Source organism: Penaeus monodon, chromosome 43 (genome assembly GCF_015228065.2).
Source record: "Penaeus monodon isolate SGIC_2016 chromosome 43, NSTDA_Pmon_1, whole genome shotgun sequence".
Classification (NCBI taxonomy): domain Eukaryota; kingdom Metazoa; phylum Arthropoda; class Malacostraca; order Decapoda; family Penaeidae; genus Penaeus; species Penaeus monodon.
Window position 1 is genome coordinate 15,764,673 of NC_051428.1, and position 20,000 is coordinate 15,784,672.

Below are 20,000 nucleotides of genomic sequence, written 5' to 3' on the forward strand. Positions count from 1 at the left end.
GATCTACATCTGCTAAAATAATTTCTGTAAGTTTACTGGGCAGATCAACTGATCAGTGTGGGGATGCTGGACTTTATCCTGTGAGGTGCACTGGGCGCTTTGTCTTTGAGCAGTACATTCCGTAATATATTTTTTGTTGATTACCTCGTATTGGTTTTGGTAATTCCTTTGAAGACCAACACAGTAAAGTAGAATATTCTGTGAGAATTATAGGTGAACTGTAGATAAATAGCAATTTTGAATGGTGCAATATCAAATAAAACCAATAATCTTGCTATGATGGTCCTAAAAGTAGGGGAGGGCATGAAGTATTGCAGGGAAAGTGCAGAGTAAAAGTCAAATAGACTGGAGTAGAACAAACTTACATAAAAACACTACAAAAACACAAAATCAGCCAACCCATCCTTCCATAAAGTATAGGGCAGGGGTTCCCAACCTGTACCACTAGGGATACATTAGGTCTGAGAGAATAAACACTACTGTACAAGACATGATGTTGAAATCTGAACTCACACTGCAGAATGTATTTTTCTTTCTCTCTCTTATTTTACTGAGCAAAGCTTTTATTCAAGTTATATTAGGAGTAGGATGATTACCATTTGTTTTACATTATTATGAAACTTTCTGTGTGTATGTGATCAATCAAAATATTTTATAAATTACCTGACTTTTTTTTTTTTTTTTTTTAATCGCTATTAAGATTCTTATGGAGTCTACATACACAGATTTCATAATAATAAAATATCAAAATATAAATTTCATCTTTTATTTTATTCTATTTTTACGGGTACACAGGGATCTAGAAGAATGCCCAAAGGGAAGAGAGAAACAAAAAGGTTGGGAACCCTGATCTAAGGGAATACACATAAGCCTGACTTAACCTTCTAACCAGGGCTGAAACCAACTGGACTCACTATCCAATACACCCTAACCTAACAACCTAGCCTGGATAGAAGACCCTCAGCAATTTACTGCAGTTTATAAAAGCTCTTGGTATAAAATACTGTTTAGTCCCTACTTATTATTTGTACTATGAGTAGAAGTAACTATAAAGATGGGCTCAGATATCAAACATTGGTGGTTACTCATGTGTATTTCTTCTAGAGGGCCACTATATTGCTTTAAAAGTAACCCATAACTGATGCAATACAGTGAATGAGGCATTTCTTGTCAGTACTTGTCAAGGAATTGAGTACCCAAGAACTGTCCGAATTCTCAGTAGTAAAACCATGCATGTACAGGTTAGTGCAGAATTATATAAAACAAATTTAAAGGAGTATGATAATTTTAATCACTCAGATCTGGGTGATGTGACCATCACAACATGAATAAATCAGGCTGAGGGTTGGGTGAAGTAAATATGCCGTCATGAAAAAATCTGGCTGAGGACCCCGGTGACAGGACTATGCTGTGAAACACTTAACACATTGCCAACAGGTGGCATGTACGCACATGCCATGGCATGGCGGGACCATCTGCCGGGGGCATGTACGCACATGCCATAGGGTATGTATGGACATGCCATGATTTTTTTTTTTTTTTTTTTTGAGCCAATTATGAGTACTGCCTGTCTTGCCTGTTTATCCTTTTCCTTGATTTATGAATATATTTTATGTTATCATATTTTGCTGTTACTAATGTTTATAATTGAAGTAATCATAATTTCTATCATAAAAACACCACTGATATTCATGGCATTAGTAAAAAAAATTTTTTCTCCTTGTGGCATCCCAAGTTCAAAAGGTTGTGAAGTGGAATTTCTCACTCTACTGAACAAGACACTTACAAATCTGTTCAAAAGATACATTCTAATCCAGCTCAATAACTTACCCCAGATGCCAAAGCTTACTAATTGTTCTAGGATAACTTCTCTGTTTCCATGGTCAAAAGCTGACTTAAGGTCAAGAAAAACAGTGTGCTTCCCTGGATTAGAGCTTGAAAAGTACTCTGCAAAGCAATATTGTGTGCTACATCCTGATAGAAATCCATACAGTCTGTGATATAATTTACCTTGTGACCAGTACCTGAGTCTGTTCAAAATGATCCTTTCTAGAACTGCATACATGAGGTTAGTGAAATTGGGCAGTATTTATTTGATTTCAGTATAGGGTTGATTAGACTGTGCCCCCAAGAGCCAGGCAGAATACCTTGTACCAAACTTAACCTGTACAGGTGCAAAAGGGGATTACCAGGTACCTGAGCTATAAGGCAGAGGACACTATACATAATTCCCCCTCACCCGAGGTGGACATTTTCCTTTGATCAGTGCATTATTCAGTTCCCACTCAGTAATCTCAGCAAATTCTGAAGGGTTGGTATCAGAACATCCAATCACAATGGCAAATTTCCGTGCAATTTAAGAATGACTAAGGCGATTCTGAATATTTGTGGGAAGTGAGCTAAATCTGGATGCTCCAGCCCATGACTCTGCTTGTGAAAGAGGACTATGGAACTGCGGGGTGTTAGTTGGTTTGCCTTAGAGTTGATTAATTTTCTTCCAGGCCTCAGACATTGAAGTGTTATTGATAATGCTTTGTAGGAACTGTTCAAAGTGTTCATTTCTGAAATGAGTTTTTAATTCCCATAGATTTTTGTTAGCCTAAAGAAAATGAAAATGGTTATCATGGGTATTGTTCTGCTTCCAGATATCAAAAAGCTCCTGAACTCACTTTTGTTCCCTTAATAGTGTAGAGTCACCGACCCACTTAGGCTGTTTGCGGCATTGCGAGTTGTTGGTATTGAAGGTTTTATAGATGTTGTAGTAATCAGTGACCAGAATTTATCAACACTAGTTAATTGGCCTTTTTTTTTTTTTTTTTTTTTTTTTACCATTGGTTTCTCCTGTGGCACTGTTTCCTGGGATGAGGAATCCCCCTGGCAGTTGCCAAGGGGGATTCCCCTGGCAACTGCCACTCAAGTAGACTTAATGACCAGATTATCATCCACATGTGAGCAGCAAATTAATAGGTTAAAAGAATATGTTAAGAACATAAATACTGAAGAGTGGATGGAAAACTTTCAGTTTATCAACCAGGATTACAGTAAAAAAAAAAAAAAAGTGTATGGAGTGGTTACCTTGACAAAAACTAAGCCACTTTTCATCTTTGGCAAAAGGCGCGCAAACAGAAAATAAGGTAGATACAGGACTGAGAAGAGAGAAGATCAACCCTTTATTTTCTAGGTCCCCATCCATGTTTACCTCGCGAAGACCAAAACAAATGTAAAGCGTAACTCATTAATGCAATCTACCAAGTAGTCCATGTATTGCTATGTTCTTGTGAGAACGAGTATTTTATAATTATCAGCGTCTGTTTTCTTGAATTCATGTATGCAATGTGCTCTTTTAATTTTATTATACTTCTTTTACATTTCTGGTAATTATTTATGCTATTTTGTACAATAACCTTCTGCACATGCATGTTTTGCAACCAGGAGATTTGACAGGCTGTATGATGCCATTTGTTGAGAAATGCCGGGGAGAAATGTTTTTATTTAATTTATGACTCTGGGTCATTTTTAAAGCTATATAGTGGATATGCAGAACAAATAAACATTAGTGTCTATTTTGGCCTGATAATTGAACCCATCAAGTGTCCCAAATGCCAAAAAAGTGATTATAATCCAAGCAAGTGTGACCATAGATGGAAGCCAAGAATGGTTAATGGTTAATGGTTAAAAGCAAGATAAATGTGCTAGACATCTAAGGTCATGTAGCACTATAGTTAATGTTAGGGAAGGGTGGTTGAGTTAGTGATTAGTTGTCTAAGCTGGGCAAAGGAATTGGTGGGTGAAAGGGTTAGGGTTGGGTGTGGTAAGGAGTTAGATTAGATGAAGGATATGTATGCGTTTGAGGAAAGAGAATAGGTTGTTGAAGCAGAAAGTGTGGGATTCTGTAAGGATGTCTGATAGGTTGGGAGATCGGTGAAGGGAGGATAGGTGGGGGAAAGCAGAGGTACAGGTTGTTTCAAAACGTGGGCATGACAATAGGATGTGTGGGATTGAAAGGGGAACATTACATAAGGAACATAAGGGTGTTTTATGGCGTGTGGACAAGTAGAACAACCAGTTCTGGATCTTACAAACAAGGGGGTTGGTGGTGTGTATTGACTTTATGAGAGTTAATGAGTTAGGGAGTCATTTAAAAATTGTAAAAGAGGAAGAGGAGAGTGAGTATATGTGTTTTAGAGCAAAAAGGAGTGCATACAGTTCTGTAGTAAGGACACTGGATTCAGGAGGAAGGGAATATTTGAATGTACGAGTTGGGAAGATTACTGCAAAACCAGCACCGGAGGTGGATTTGGAGCCATCAGTATATATGTGAATACTAGAGGAATGAGTGGAGACATGGTCAAGGAAATGGGTAAGAAGGATAGTAGGAGGGATATTTGATTTTGGTGGGTCAGGGAAAACAGAATAGCAAATATGGGGGTGAGGTATAAGCCATGGAGGGACTGAATGGACAGAGAACGGGAGAGGTTGGAGATGAGGGAAAGGGGAATGGGAGAGGAGGGTATCCATGCAAGTGGAGAAAGGAGTAGGTAAACGTGGAGACGAAGCTAAGGTAAGAAGTAGGAATTGTGGGATGGACAGTTTAGTGAGGGAATGTTGGTGGAATCGAACATAGCATTGGAGAGAGAGAAGGGCACGACGTCGAGATAGAGATGGTATGCCTGATTCAGTGTACAGGCTCTCAACTGGCGAGGAGCAAAAGGCGCCTAGTGCTAGGTGAAGACCACAGTGATGGATTGTATCAAGATGGGCAAGGAGAGAAGTTGAGGCAGAGGAGTAGATATGGCATCCATAAAGATGAAGGAGAGTTTTGCGATCTGAGCCCCGTGATATATGGGATAGAGTTTTTAAGTTTCGAAGGCGGCGGAGAGCTTTTTCTTTAATGTGTAGAATATGGTCTCGCCAGGACAGTTTGGAGTCAAAAATGACACCTAGGAATATGCCAGAGGAACGGCTTTGGAGTGGAGTGCCATATAGGAAGAGTGGGGGTAGGGGTCCTACACGTGAGCGAGAGAAAAGGATGGAGAAAGATTTAGAGGTAGAAAAGCGGAAGCCATGGTTTGTGGCCCAGGAAGATACTGATGAGATTGCAGATTGAAGAAATTGGTAGAGGTTTGGTATGGATGTGCCAGAGGCATAGATGGTTAAATCATCAACATATAGTGATGACCGGGCTCCTGGTGGGACACCTTTGATTTGAGGAAAGAAAGATGATGGTTAATGGTTAATGGTTAAAAGCAAGATAAATGTGCTAGACATCTAAGGTCATGTAGCACTATAGTTAATGTTAGGGAAGGGTGGTTGAGTTAGTGATTAGTTGTCTAAGCTGGCAAAGGAGTTGGTGAGTGAAAGGGTTAGGGTCGGGGTATGGAAAGGGAGTTAGATTAGATAAAGAATATGTATGGGGTTTGAGGAAAGAGAATGGGTTTGTTGAAGCAAAAAGTGTGGGATTCTGTAAGGATGTCTGATAGGTTGGGAGGTCGGTGAAGGAAGGATAGGTGGGGGAAAGCAGAGGTACGAGTTGTTTCAAAACGTGGGCATGGCAGTAGGATGTGTGGGATTGGAGTGTCTGGTGGTGTGTATTGACTTTATGAGAGTTAATGAGTTACATAAGGGATTCACGTGCGTAAGGAGGGAGGGGAAGGGATGGGGGCGGGGTTGGGGTCGGGGGGATGGGCTGTGTTGGGAGGGGTTAGGAGGATAGGGTGTAGGGGGGATATCGTTAGGAGGAGGATGGATATCAGCAGTTACTTGGAGTGTGGAAGGAGCAGGAGTTGTAAGATTTGGAGGTTGATTTGTCAGTTTTCATTAGGTAATCTTGAATATTTTCAATGGTTTCTTCTTCTGAGTTGGTTCGGGAGTTTTGGGGGATAAAGGATTTCTTGTGAGGGGGGGAAGAGAGGACTGGTGGAGGTGGAGGTGATTGTGTGGTAGGGGAAGAGGGGGTGGAACGTTTGTTCTGTCTGTTACGGGTAGTGTGAGGAGGGAGAGGGGAAGGTGTTGGGGTTTTAGTGGTGATTGAAGTATCTGTAGTAGAGATTGGAGTGTCTGGATTTAGGATGGCAAAAGAGTTTGACTGGGGAAGGTAGGAGGTAGAAGAGGGGGGGTTAGATAGGAGGGGAGGGGGTTAGGAGAATTGGTAGAATGAGCAGTATTACTGGAGTAAGGAGTAAGGGAGAAACCACGTCGACGTGCTTCTTGTCTGGCTTCGCGTAGTGTGAGTCCAAGTTTGAATCTGAGAGTTGCTACCTCAGACTCAATTTATAGGTGGGACAACCCCTATAAAAACATTATGGGGCCGCCACAGTTGGCACATGTGCGTGATTGTGCAGGGCAGTTAGATCGGGTATGGCCAGGTTTGGGCACATAGTGGGCATCTGGCTGTGGAACGGCAATGTTTGGCTGTGTGTCCTAGACGCCAACAATTTTGGCACTGACGTGGAGGGGGTTGGTATGGACGAACAGGGAGGGATTCTCCTCCTATGTAGACGTTAAAGGGAAGGTCATGCCTATGGAAGGTAATTTTGGCTATGTTAGTGGGTTTCTTTCGATGACCTCTAGGGGGAATGGAGTAGCATTGTACTGATGTTGCATCATAGTCTGTGAGACAGGCAAGTAGATCTTCTCCACAATCGACCAATCTTTGTCATAGATTGGGCAATTTGCTGGGGAGATTGAAACTGTTCCGGTGCAAGTATTGAGGGTTGGATGGGGTTCTGCAAGGATGGGGTTACCATATAGGTCTGTTAGTTTTGTTAATGCTATAGCTTGGTTTCGGATGTTACTGTGACAAGACGGAGCGGTCGGGTCGGCTACGGAAAGAGACTTTACCTACTTGTTTTTGGAGACATTGTTGGAAGAGAAGGGTGTTGTCAGAGTAGGGAGCTGTGGGAGGGATCACGAAAATCGGTCCCATTTGGCTGTGTGAAGAGGGTATTCAAAATTGTTGTAGAGATAGGGTAGTCGAAGGGCGGGGGCGTGACGAAGATGGAGTAGTTTTAAAGGGGAGGTAGTGTTTATGGGGAGGTGGGCAATAAGGCTGTAAGGTATTAATAAGGGAGGATGAGGGGGTTTGATGTTGGAGGTTGGGGGGGTAGATGTTTTGAAGTTGGAAGGGTTATTGTTGGCTACTGTACTAGTAGGTATTGATGAGGGGGTAGTTATGCAGTGTTCGGACCCGTGGTCAAAGGAGACCCTGGGTCGGGGAATCTGGTGGGTTTACATCGTTGGGGCTATTTGAAAAAGGGGGCAACCCTCATTGCCCTAATAGTGGGGATAAGTTTTTCTTTACTGGCCAGGGTAAGCCTGGATTATGTTGGGGATAAAAACAGTCCATCCCTCAGGGTCCCCTTTGAGGGGAAAGGGGCCCCTAGATAACTAAATCAGGGGAATACCGTGCCCATGGGCCCCTCAGGCCGTTCAGGACTGGCAAAAAGTCGTCTTTCATCCTTTCAGCACGGCTCTCACACCTTAGGAGGTGAATAGCAGAAGGGGTTTTGGTGAAGGGACAGAAACGAAAGGGGGGAAGGAAATAAAGACCATGCAAAATTAGTTGAGTCGAGGGCTGAGTCCCAAGGTTGGGGAGTTCCCCATCATTGGGTCCCAGTCTCCACCTCCTAAGCCCCCCCACGACAACAACGGGCAAGGGATTGGGGGGGGAGAGGTGTTAATAATGACCGTCAGATAATGTACAGTTGCAGGTAGACTATCTCTGATAAAGCGCAAAGCAATGCCGTCTGCTCCTACAGCATTTGTTTCGCGAAGATGTTTATTACAAAGATGATTTTTTTCTATGTTCACGGGTTGTGGTCTGAAAAAAATTAGTTGTAAGCCTTGCCGATCTATGTTTTGTTGTAACTTAGAAGCAATTGTTTGCTCATAAGTTGTTTTCCAATTTTTTTGAAAAAGTCATTAAAATGGTCGGTTCTTTGTATGGGCCTTATGCAATCATTAGTTAGGTGCTTTTTGTGAGGCACTAGTGTTTTAACAATTTTCCATGTTTTATTAGGTTGTCCTTATATTCTGTGAATTTATTTTTTCTGAAATAATTTCTTTTTGCACGTTGAATTATAATTTTACATTTTTCTTTTTGACTTTATAATCTACCTGAAGGGCGGCCTCATTTCTGTTACTTTTAAGGGCTTGGTGGGCATTGTTTCTATCGCGAATGGCTCTCTGAATGTCGTCATTTATCCATGGAGCAGGAGGACGTCTGACGGTCAATGCATGAAAAAGATTGCGAGCGTGTATCAAAGTGTGTGGGGCGATCTGAATTTAAAATATTAAGGTCAGCTGTGGAGAGGAAGCGCTCTGAGAAACGGCCTTGGGGGTTTGTGATAGAAACTCCCAAAGAGTGTGGTGGCAGTTAAAGTCACAAACTATGAGGAAAGGTGGTTGAAGTTGGAAAATTTGATTTTCAAAAAACAAAAAAGTCAATGGGGTGGGAAAGGGGAGAAGTAGACTGAAATCACTGTGATCCAACTATGAAGGAAGATACGAATAACTGTGCAAGGGACATTGGTTTGAAAGGGAGGTGTGACATAAGGTGTTTTCTGATTGATAAGTATGGACGACACATAAAGGGAATGTGGGGAAGAGACAAAATGATAATTGGGGATTGGTATTTGGAGGATGTGTAAGAAAGGTCTCTTGAAGGCATACTATAGATGGGTTATAAGAGGAAAGGGTAGACGAAGGTCAGGTCTGTGGGAGTGGAAACTGCGAATATTCCAATGAAGGATAGTTATAATTTAGTGATATAGATTGTAGTACGTGTTGGAGATTTTGAGGGTGAAGCAGCTAGAGGGTGGGATAAGGATTGAGAGGTCTGAGATGGGAAAGGTGTGGGAGTTGGTGTTCTACTAGGAGGGGTATTAGGAGATGGAGGGTCTGAGGAAGGGGATACTTGTGACATAAGGGATTCACGTGTGTATCCAGGAGGGAGTGGAAGGGATAGAGGGGATGGTGGGAGGGTTAATGTGGGGGGGGTTGGGGGGGGGGGGATGAGCTGTGTTGGGAGGAGTTAGGAGGATAGGGTGTAGGGGGGATATCGTTAGGAGGAGGATGGATATCAGCAGTTACTTGGAGTGTGGAGGGAGCAGTTGTAAGATTTGGAGGTTGAGTGTCAGTTTTCATTAAGTAATCTTGAATATTTTCTATAGTTTCTTCTGAGGAGTTGGTTGGGGAGTTTTGGGGACTAAAGGATTTCTTGTGAGGGGGGGAAGAGAGGACTGGTGTCTCAAGCATAGGGGCAAAGGAAGGTGGAGGTGATTGTGTGGTAGGGGAAGAAGGGATGGAGCGTTTGCTCTGTCTGTTACGGGTAGTGTGAGGAGGGAGAGGGGAAGGTGTTGGGGTTTTAGTGGTGATTGAAGTATCTGTAGTAGAGATTGGAGTGTCTGGATTTAGGATGGCAAAAGAGTTTGACTGAGGAAGGTAGGAGGTAGAAGAGGGGGGGGTTAGATGTAGGGGGGGTAGGTTTAGGAGAATTGGTAGAATGAGCAGTACTGGAGTAAGGAGTAAGAGAGAGACCACGTTGACGTGCTTCCTGTCTGGCTTCACGTAATGTGAGTCCAAGTTTGAATCTGAGAGTTGCTACCTCAGACTCAAATTTGTAGGTAGGACAGCCCCTATAAAATACATTATGGGGGCCGCCACAGTTGGCATATGTGCGTGATTGTGCAGAGCAGTTAGATCGGGTATGGCCAGGTTGGGCACATAGTGGGCATCTGGCTGTGGAACGGCAATGTTTGGCTGTGTGTCCTAGACGCCAACAATTTTGGCACTGACTTGGAGGAGGTTAGTATGGATGAACAGGGAGGGATTCTCCTCCTATGTAGACGTTAAAGGGAAGGTCATGTCTACGGAAGGTAATTCTGTTAGTGGGTTTCTTTCGATGACCTCTGGGGGGAATGGAGTAGCATTGTACTGATGTTGCATCATAGTCTGTGAGACAGGGAAGTAGGTCTTCTCCACAATTTGACCAATCTTTGTCATAGATTGGGCAATTTGCTGGGGAGATTGAAACTGTTCCGGTGCAAGTATTGAGGGTTGGATGGGGTTACCATATAGGTCAGTTAGTTTTATTAATGCCATAGCTTGGTTTTCGGATGTTACTGTGACAAGACGGGAGCGGTTGGGTCGGCTATGGAAAGATACTTTACCTACTTGTTTTTGGAGACATTGTTGGAAGAGAAGGGTGTTGTCAGAGGAAGGAGCTGTGGGAGGGATCACGAAAAATTGGTCCCATTTGGCTGCGCTAAAGAGAGTATTCAAGATTGTTGTAGAGATAGGGGTAGTAGAAGGGCGGGGACGTGACGAAGATGGAGTAGTGTTGAGGGAGGTAGTGTTATGGAGAGGTGGGCAATAATGCTGTAAGGTATTAATAAGGGAGGATGGGGTGGTTGATGTTGGAGGTTGTGGGGGTAGTATTGCAGTGTTCGGAGCCGTGGTCAAAGGAGAGCCTGGGGTCAGGGAATCGGGTGGGTTTACATCGTTGGGGCTATTTGATAAAGGGGCAAGCCTCATTGCCCCTAATAGTGGGGATAGGTTTTCATTACTGGCCATGGTAAGCCTGGATTAGTTTAGGGAAAAAACAGTCCACCCCTCAGGGTCCCCTTGAGGGGTAAGGGCTAGGTAACTAAATCAGGGGAATACCGTGCCCATGGCTCCCTCAGGCCGTTCAGGACTGGACAAAATCAGCCTTTCATCCCTTTTAGCATGGTTTCACAAACTTAGGAGGTGGATAGCAGAAGGGTTTGGTGAAGGGACAGAAATGAAAAGTGGGAAGGAAAAAAAAAAAAAAAAGACCCTGCAAAATTAGTTGATTCGAGGGCTGAGTACCCAAAGGGTTTGGGGAGTTCCCCATCATTGGGTCCCAGTCTCCGCCTCCTAAGCCCCCCCACGACAACAACGGGCAAGGGATTGGGGGGGTGGAAGCCAAGAAACGTTCAGCGTTTTGCTATATTTGGTTTTACCCTGGGAGTACAGGGGATATAGCCCCCTGGCTATTTGTATATATTACCACAAGGGTCCAGCGGGCAGAGCCCCTGGCTAGGGCATATATAGATCATAGTGTATAAATCCCACAGGATTAAGGTTGGGTTGATTTATTGGTTAGGACGCAATGTACGATTAGGATCTGGATCATGTGAAATCCCGTAGATTTTTTTTACCGAATGATGGATTTGGTTCCAGTAGAGTTTTTCAAAGGTTGGCGCATTGGTGTGTAGACTTTCAAAGAAGGCGGCGACGTCCGCAGAGTTTTATTATCCAATTTAAAGCATTTTTTTTAGCCTGTACACATTTCTGTTCTCTATTCTTCTTATTCAGCCTGTTTTACCCCATAATTTCCCTGATTTACTTCATGCCCTCCCCCACTATCGGGACTTATCAACCCACATCAAGATTGTTGTCTGGAGAATGCGATGGAAACTTTCATCAGATTCGGTCTCATCACACAAGAACAAACCTGATGATATAAATGTTGTCAGGGAAGACCTGATTGTGAATTTTGGAAAATTAACCGAGTGGAAATTGCTAATTACAAAACATTAATTTTTAGAATTGCATAGTAATGCATGAACTGATATGCTGCAGTAATGAGTTACGTGTCAAGTGCACTATTTAGTGTGAAAGTCTGCTTGTCATCTAAACAAACCAAAATAATTTGGAAAACTTTCCATGTATATCAACCAGGATTACAGTAAAAAATAGTGTATAGAGTGGTTACCTTGACAAAAACTAAGACACTTTTCATCTATGGCAAAAAGTGCGCAAATTGAAAATAAGGGAGATATAGGACAGATAAGAGAGAAGATCGACCCTTCATTTTCTAAGTCCCCTTCCATGTTTACCTTGCAAGAATCAAAACAAATGTAATGTGTAACTCATTACTGCGATCCTTGTATTGCTATGTACTTGTGATAACAAATATTTTGTAATTATCAGCGTCCGTTTTCTCAAATTGTATGTATATAATGTTTTCTTTTAGTTTTATTATGCTTCATTTACATGCTTTGTTAAGTATTTATGCTATTCTGTACAATAACCTTCTGTGCATGTGCGTTTTGCAACCAGGAGATCTGACAGGCCAGTGATGCCATTTCGTCGTGAAACGACAAACATTTTTCATTTTCAGTGCTGCGTCAATTCTGGGTCATTTTTAAAGTCATATTGTGGATATACTTGACAAATGGACATTAGTCTCTATCACAACCTGATATTTGAACCCATGAAGTGCCCCAAATGCCAAAAAAAGTGATTAGAAACCAAGCAATTGTGACCATAGATGAAAGCGAAGAAACGCTCAGTGTACAAGGTGTTACCCCAGGGGTCCTGGCTAAGCGTATATATCATCACAGGGGTCCAGGGGGCTATGCCCCCTGGCTAGGTGTATATATTTACCATGGGGGTCTGGGGGTTGTAGCCCCCTGACTAGGCGAATATAATATCACCGGGTCTAGGGGGCGTAGCCGCCTGACCAGGGAATATATAGATCATAGTGTATACATTAACCGATTTTTGGCATTTTTAGTACTTGTTTTACACATTTCTGTTCACTATTCTTCTTATTTCAGCCTGTTTTACCCTACAATTTCCCTGATCTACTTCATACCCTCCCCTGCTATCAGGACTCATCAAATCACATCAAGATTATCAGCTGGAGAACGCAACTGAAATGATCATCAGATTCGTTCTCATAACACGAAAACATGTCTGATGATATAAATATTGTCAGGGAAGACCCGGTTGTCATTTTCGGGAAATTAACTAATAATTTATCAGGATTTTGATAAGACATGATCCTCTAAGATGTTTAGGAAAATGATACTATAATCATCATTTCACACTATTTTTGTGTATCTTATATCAAATAATTTTGTGATATTCAAAATATCTGTTCTTCAGTTTCCAATCTTCAATTTCTAACTTCTTCCTTCTTCGTTTATAGGATTTCAGACTCTTGTATAGTCTATATCCCTGGATTTTCTGCTGCATTGATAAGCACGTCTCTACCCACTTTTTGTTTACATTTTTAATGCAAGGCCGCAGCCACTTGTTTTGTTAAGGGAGAGTTTGCGGTTTGACTTGAAAACAACGTTACCACAGGCACTGTATAAAAAGTAAAGTCTCTAAGCTACTAGTCATAATAAGAATCTGTAAAGGGAAAATTAACAACGTAAAAATCCCCTTACCCATACGAATGTAGATGTGGCTACCAGCAACATTATTGCTGTACATGAAATCATTCACAATTCCTTTTTCTCCTTGGCTTGGGTTCTGCGGTATCAGGAGTGGCGTCGACATGGTGCTCGAATGCCGTTTACGCCCTGAAACGGCGTCCTGGCGAGTAAAGTGAAAGAGGAATCGAGGATTTCGAGTTCCCTTGACGTTCCAGGCACGAGTGACGTCACGACACGATTGCGTCCGAATCGCTTGGCGAGATTTCGGGGAAGATAGCACCCCCCCTTTTTTAGCTTTATTCTTGTAGATATGTATTTTTATGCTCACTTTCAAGTAGTTTTATTTCTTTGCTTTATTTCTTGAAAAGGCAGGTTGGTTTAGTGTGATTTGATGGAAATGAACACTTTCAGGAGAAATACTGTTTAACATTCACGAATGAATGAAATATGATTATAATGATAACGATGAAGAATGAATAAAAGAATTGTATTTTAAACACAATCATTATTTTCAAGGAACGCCCTATCTCCTTAAATCTTTCCCTAGAGAAAATCCTCATCAGCTGCCACATCAACAGGACGTCAACAACAACAACGATGGAGGAGCCGCTGTGGGACCCTCGCAATTTGACGTCTCTGGAGGACATCAAGGAAGCGTATGATAGGCTGTGCAGGGAGGAGGTAAGCCAGACAAATAACACTCGATATGCCATGAACTTGTGGTCAAAAAATCAGACAATTAATGAATGTATTAGTTGCTAATGAGCAACATATTAGGAAGAGCTATATCAATGACAGTGTTTTTTATTGGTGCCAGAAAAGTGCATTACTGACAATTTATTTGGAAATAACATGATATTGAAGATGCTTCTTTGGGTAATAATCAAACTGTCAAATTCCAGTCCTAACTTAGAAACAATGCAAAGTTTATACTTGTAAGGCTAAATGTACACTGTACACTTGGTCAGGGCTGTGTAGCAGTGTTCTCCAATAACCATGTTCAAAGATCTGGAGCTTAACTCTTGAAACCCATGCATTAAATTCTTGACATCATGTTCCATGCATAAAAAACATGACTCTCTGCAGTAGACCAGCCCGTAGTTGCCAACCAGCGTGCTGGCCCTGTAGTAGGCATCCAAGGCTGTTGGGAGTATATTGCCCATCCAGAGTCTGGCTGGCTGTATACCACCAACTGTTATGTGCTAATCTGTCCTTTTCTCTCTTATTTATTCTTAAGTCTAGGTTTTTGTTATTTTGGTAAATCCAACTGAAGCAGCTTCATTGCATTAGCTCATAAGAGCTATATTTTTATAGGGTAATATCCCCTTGCTTTTTCCATTTATACTTTTTTACATTTCTTTTTATGTTTTTTTCTTGATAGGTTGCAGTTGCTGAACGCCTGGAATGGAGTGTTGGCAACCGTCATCATCTGGAGGCAAGGCTGTCTCAGCTGGCAAGATTAGTTCCAACACTGCAATTAGTCCAGGCTGATGCAAGACAGCTGGAAAATACCATATCATTTACTCATCAGTTAGCTAATAATGTGTCTGCCAAAGTGAGGCAGTTGGATTTAGCCAAGGTTTGTTTTTTGGAATATATTTTAGTTTATTTATGATGCATGGGGTCACAAAGACTTTGAATATAGATTATGATATATTAAATATTTTCTCTTTGCATTTATTTGCTGCAGAGTCGTGTTGTGGAGACTCAGAAGAGAGTGGGGGATTTGTTAGATCTGGAAGGCTGCAGTGGTGGTGTAGCCACTGCTCTGGCTCAGGAGGGTAATTTGAAAAGTTTGAGTTATTTGAGCTTCTAAAGATGACAACACTTGTAAGCCATTTAAAATAAAGAGTAAAATGTGTCTCAGTTATAACATTTCCAATTAATAATAGATAGCATCTCATATGTTTTTATGTGTCTTTTAGATTATGAAACTGCAGCAGCACATATTCATAGATTCTTAGCTATGGATGAGACCCTCTTACTTCACACAACTGATTCTTCCAGTAAGGGTAAGTGCCATCTGATATGACATTGATTTATTAAAGAAATCACTTGTACAGAGTAGTTTATATTTATTTTGCTATTCTTTTTTTGTCATCTTCATTCTTTACTAATACATGTCAAAGTGTTTGAAACAATTTATTAATTAAAGCTGAAAGTGTGGAGACCTGGTTCGATCGGTTACGGCAAGCTGAGAGAGAACTCAATGCACTCATAACAAGAAAGTTTGATGATGCAGTCAAAAGTGAAGATATGGCTAGTGTTGATAGATTCTTCAAACTTTTCCCTCTTTTAAATAAGCATGATGAAGGCCTAAAGAAATTTACTACATACCTATGTGTAAAGGTAGGTTGTGTTCTAATCATACATGAGAATTAAATACATTTGTTATGCTACATTGGGATTATGATTGTCAATTTTTCCCCCAACAAAACTGTATATCGTGTTCTTTTAAATCATTATATCTGTCTGTTTGTTAGTAATGTTAAATTAAAATGGCTGATGTGTATATGATAACTGATTGTGTTTATTTTATATTCTATACAGATTCAGGAGTCCACAGCACAGCACCTGACAACAGCACAAACCCAGGGGCCAAGAGAGAAGCGATCTCATGTGGTTTGGGCTGATACCATTACCCTGCTCTTTGAGGGCATAGCAAGGACAGTTGAAGTCAGGCAGCCCATTATTGAAACTTATTATGGTAAATTTAGACTTTTGTTCTTAAGGGGGGTATGGGGTATATGGTACCTGGGGACAGGCACCACATACCCCATAGTATAGTCTCACTGTAGCATACAATTTAAATGTCTGTCATGGGTTTAATGGACAAAGGTCCTAACACACAGGAGGGTGTGTGCCATAGAATAAAGGCTAATTTTCACTGAAATCTCACTTTTAACAGAGTCTGCCTGCACACTTATCTCTGAGCTTCTGTATTTCATCTTGATCCTGGTTAAATAAATCTCTAGTGATTAGTGAGTGAGGTCTGATATAGACAAACTAACAAAGGTGCAAAACAAAATTTTCTGATGGAGCTGTTTGTATGCCCAGCTGTAATAATTCCTTAAGATACAGTACTTGTAACTGAAATATTTTGATGATTTTTAAAAATACTTTACCTCTTAATGATAAAGACTGAGGCATATGACAATCATTCAAATAGGTGAGAAAATAAGGCAGTAACATGATTTCTACTTTTTTATTGTGAATAGGGTAAAGGAGTATGGAAGTAATAAGAGGAAAAGTTGCAAAATACCTGATATTATGTGATGTTGGCCTCACATGATAAAAAGTAAATGAAAAGCATGCCTTTGTATATATGAATATTTTCTAAATAATTTGCATGAGGCAGTAGGCAGACCTAATGACTATTCACAGCCAGAAATTAAAAATGATTGGTTGAGTATTAATGGTGTTATGTAATTTGATGGGTTACAACACATATACATACATTTGTATCTATACATAAGCTTGCAAAAAATGTAAGCAACATAGACAGAAGTTTGAACACAATACTCCAAATAGTTTATTTAGAAGACCCTTAACTCCTTTTTTCCTTTCCTTCCTTAAGCTATTTCTCAATTTCATACAAAAGTAAAATTAGATGTTTTATTTTGTTCAGTTTTAGATTAGCTACATTTTATTATTTGAGGAGCTGGTCTACTTCTTACTTCTCATTGATGAGATGTGAATATAGGTTCACATTTAGTATGGATACTAATATTATCACAAAGTTAATTCTTGGTATTTTTTTAGGTCCTGGACACCTGGCTCTGGTGGTGGAGATGCTTCAAAGAGAATGCGACAGGCAGGCAGGTCGCATTGTAGGGGAGATGAGGAAACACAGAAGATTGGATGCTGTTGTGAACTCTGTTCGTGATTCTTTAAGGTATTGAGAATTATGATATTAAATGTTTGGGTGTGTGTGCATTTCATCTAGTCTATATATAAGTTACGTGACATAACCAGTCAACAGAATCAGCACCTACATACTCCTTATTTTCTCAGGGTTAGTGGGGGCAAGGAACTACGAGCTGATCTCCCTGATCCCCGAGACCTTGATACTCTCCTAGGTGAACTGACACTCATGAATGCTCGTGCCGAACTCTATCTTAGGTTTATCAGAAGAAGAGTTGCTGTAAGTTGTCTGGATTCAATCTTCTTATGAGATTCGGAATATATTTGGACATTTTTGTTACTAAAATTATATAAATGTTGTAATCTTTCTTTGTAGGATTTCATGAATATAAAGTGTAAATATGATAGCTGCACCATTCACTCCTAAGAGATAATTTTAAATTTCTGCATGGAATTAGCTGTAAAGTGAAATTCTTAGTTGCATTATCACCTTACAGTAAAGTGCTATATAATATTATAAGTTCCAGTAATTGATTCAGTGTAGAATTATGGTTCTGAGCACAGCTGAGCAATAGTGCTTGGATTTTTATCCATAGGTTCTTACTTTGCCAGGCTGACTTTGAAGCTTCCATTGTTGACAAAGAGGAAAGAGAAAAGCATGAATCCGTCTTTGAAGGGAGGCTGTCTCGCTCTCAGCTGGTATGTGATATGGCTATTATTGTGGGAGACTACACAATCCTTGAACAATTTTACTTGAACGAGTCTTTCAAGAAAGCCCTGGCTATGGATACTATTGAAGAAGGAGCCAAAACATCATCGTTGGTGGATGATGCTTTTTATATTATCAAGAAGAGTGTGAGGTATAGTATTTCTTTTTTGTGTGTGTGTAAGTATGGGTGGGTGTAAGTATGGATGGGTGTATATAGACATAATGTGTTTTGATTCTGTTTATGAAATTCCTGTATCTATTTCTTACTCACTATTTATGTATGGAATTAACTACCTTTCTATTTATTTATAAAATGATTCTAAATGTATAGAGTTTTCTTCACATTTACTTTTCAGACGAGCAATTGCATCAAGTAGTGTTGATGGCGTGTGTGCAATGCTGAATCATTCTGTGACCTTAATTGAGACACAGCTGGCTGGTGGATTTAATCAGACATTGAGGAAAGGTTTTCCTGCTCAGGGTTATTTGGATTTAAATCAGGTGAGTTGCTTGAATTTAATTGAATATTAAGTGTTGCTCTATTAGACTATTTTGTCTAATAGAGCAAAAGTAGATTTATTTAGGTTCATACCAGAAAGGATTTGAAAAATAAAATCCCATATTCATCAGATTAAGCAAAATACTGTGTTGAGCATGACAGTTATAAATAAATATCTCTGCAAGGGAGGTTGAATTTTTTGACTTCTGAAATGTACAGTATTGTGTAAGATGTTTGTATATCACAGTCACCTATCCTTTAAGACATTGTTTATCATTATTCATACATTTGTTAAGAATGTTCTATTTTGAATTTATTGCTTTAAAATGTATTTCCAGGCTTACACAGTTTTGCAGTCATCCCTTCAGTCCACTCTCCAAGCTGGCAAAATCAACCCATCTTCCACAGATTCAGATGCTCTTAGACAAGCTTTTTTGGTAATTACTGTTCTGTTTATCTTGGTGCATTAGATTAGATAAGGTAAAAAGGTGCAAATGAGAAAGACTAACTTACAGTTCAAGGATAACTGACACATTGATTTTATATCTTTATCAGAAATACATGTTATTCTGAAGTATATATGAACAAAATACAGTTGTATCTTTTGTTTTCAAATATTATTCATGTATAATTCTCATTTATCCAGATTCTACATTTGCCACTGAACTTTGTTCACACTAGATGGTATTTTGATTATCTTCAAATATTGGTCTCCTAATGGATATTAGTTTAGCTTTATAAATTGTATTAACATCAAACAGTTTTTTTTATAGTAGATAAACATAGAGATAGACATTTTTATTATTTGCTTATATACCATTTATTATTATTTTTATTAATCACAGACTGCACTAAATAATGCTGAAACAAGTATGCGTCATGTTAGAAGCCTGCATCAAACTCTTGAAGAAAACATTACTAGTGCCATGGTAGCATTGACGCCAACAGCCAGAGCAAAGCTGGAATCTTGCTTAAGTAAGTAGATTAGTGTACTTCAAGTATGGCACAGTTAATCAAAGTAGATAACTGATGTGTTTCTATATGTCATGATAAAGTATAGAAGTTATTTTTTATTTAGTGTGGCTATGACTGAAGAGGTGAAATTGTAATTATATGTAAGGCTGCTATTTTAAAAGTAAAATACTTGCCCCTTTGTCATTTTATCATCATCATCATTGTGTATGATAATATATTCATTTCCATTATTTTTGATAGATGACCTAAAAGGTACAACAGGAAAACTTGGAATGGTTGGTGAATTTGGCATATCACAGCTTAGAGCCACAGCAATAAAGCCTCGAGTCAAACCCTGGGTTGATACATTTACAATAACTTCCCATGATATTTCTGAGGTAAGTCATTAACTGTGTTCTACTCATCTAAACATAAGGATCTGAATATGATGTGATTATTACCCTTACAAACCCTTGTCTTATTATTATTTTTGGTATTATTGTTATTATCAGTAAAAGTTGAAGAAAGTTTTTTATTGCAATTTCACAGTTTTCTGTTTTTACTACTGTAATGACATAGGCCAAAAGATCTCTTTCAAGTGGTATTGTAGGCATCTTATCATCACATTTGCAGGATGAATTTGCATGTTATGAAGCCAATGACCCATTCAGCCAGACTTTAATGGTTCAAGTGGACGGGCTGCTTGGTTCCTTCCTTCCATTGCTGACAGATGAGAACTACAAGTCCTTAGTTTCTGTCCTTGTAGCAGAAGTTGCAGCACAGC

At 40.0% G+C, this 20,000-nt stretch overlaps 2 protein-coding genes across 2 annotated transcripts in view; one reads left to right on the forward strand and one right to left on the reverse strand.

The window, feature by feature from the left end:
• The window catches only part of LOC119568224 (protein lifeguard 4-like), a 16,598-nt gene extending 3,160 nt beyond the window's left edge, over window positions 1-13,438 (reverse strand). Inside the window, exon 1 of the mRNA XM_037916659.1 lies at window positions 13,203-13,438. Within this exon, the coding sequence (XP_037772587.1) occupies window positions 13,203-13,314 (112 nt within the window). The 5' untranslated portion in view covers window positions 13,315-13,438. The remainder of the gene's footprint in view (window positions 1-13,202) is intronic.
• The window catches only part of LOC119568288 (conserved oligomeric Golgi complex subunit 4-like), a 7,883-nt gene continuing 1,195 nt past the window's right edge, over window positions 13,313-20,000 (forward strand). The window contains exons 1-15 of the mRNA XM_037916746.1: window positions 13,313-13,357; window positions 13,674-13,871; window positions 14,572-14,769; window positions 14,881-14,971; window positions 15,116-15,202; window positions 15,346-15,539; window positions 15,741-15,897; window positions 16,953-17,085; window positions 17,205-17,334; window positions 17,667-17,914; window positions 18,120-18,264; window positions 18,601-18,699; window positions 19,108-19,237; window positions 19,478-19,614; window positions 19,850-20,000. The exon at window positions 19,850-20,000 is cut by the window's right edge and continues 35 nt beyond it. Coding sequence (XP_037772674.1) covers window positions 13,313-13,357; window positions 13,674-13,871; window positions 14,572-14,769; window positions 14,881-14,971; window positions 15,116-15,202; window positions 15,346-15,539; window positions 15,741-15,897; window positions 16,953-17,085; window positions 17,205-17,334; window positions 17,667-17,914; window positions 18,120-18,264; window positions 18,601-18,699; window positions 19,108-19,237; window positions 19,478-19,614; window positions 19,850-20,000 — 2,143 coding nt within the window. The remainder of the gene's footprint in view (window positions 13,358-13,673; window positions 13,872-14,571; window positions 14,770-14,880; window positions 14,972-15,115; window positions 15,203-15,345; window positions 15,540-15,740; window positions 15,898-16,952; window positions 17,086-17,204; window positions 17,335-17,666; window positions 17,915-18,119; window positions 18,265-18,600; window positions 18,700-19,107; window positions 19,238-19,477; window positions 19,615-19,849) is intronic.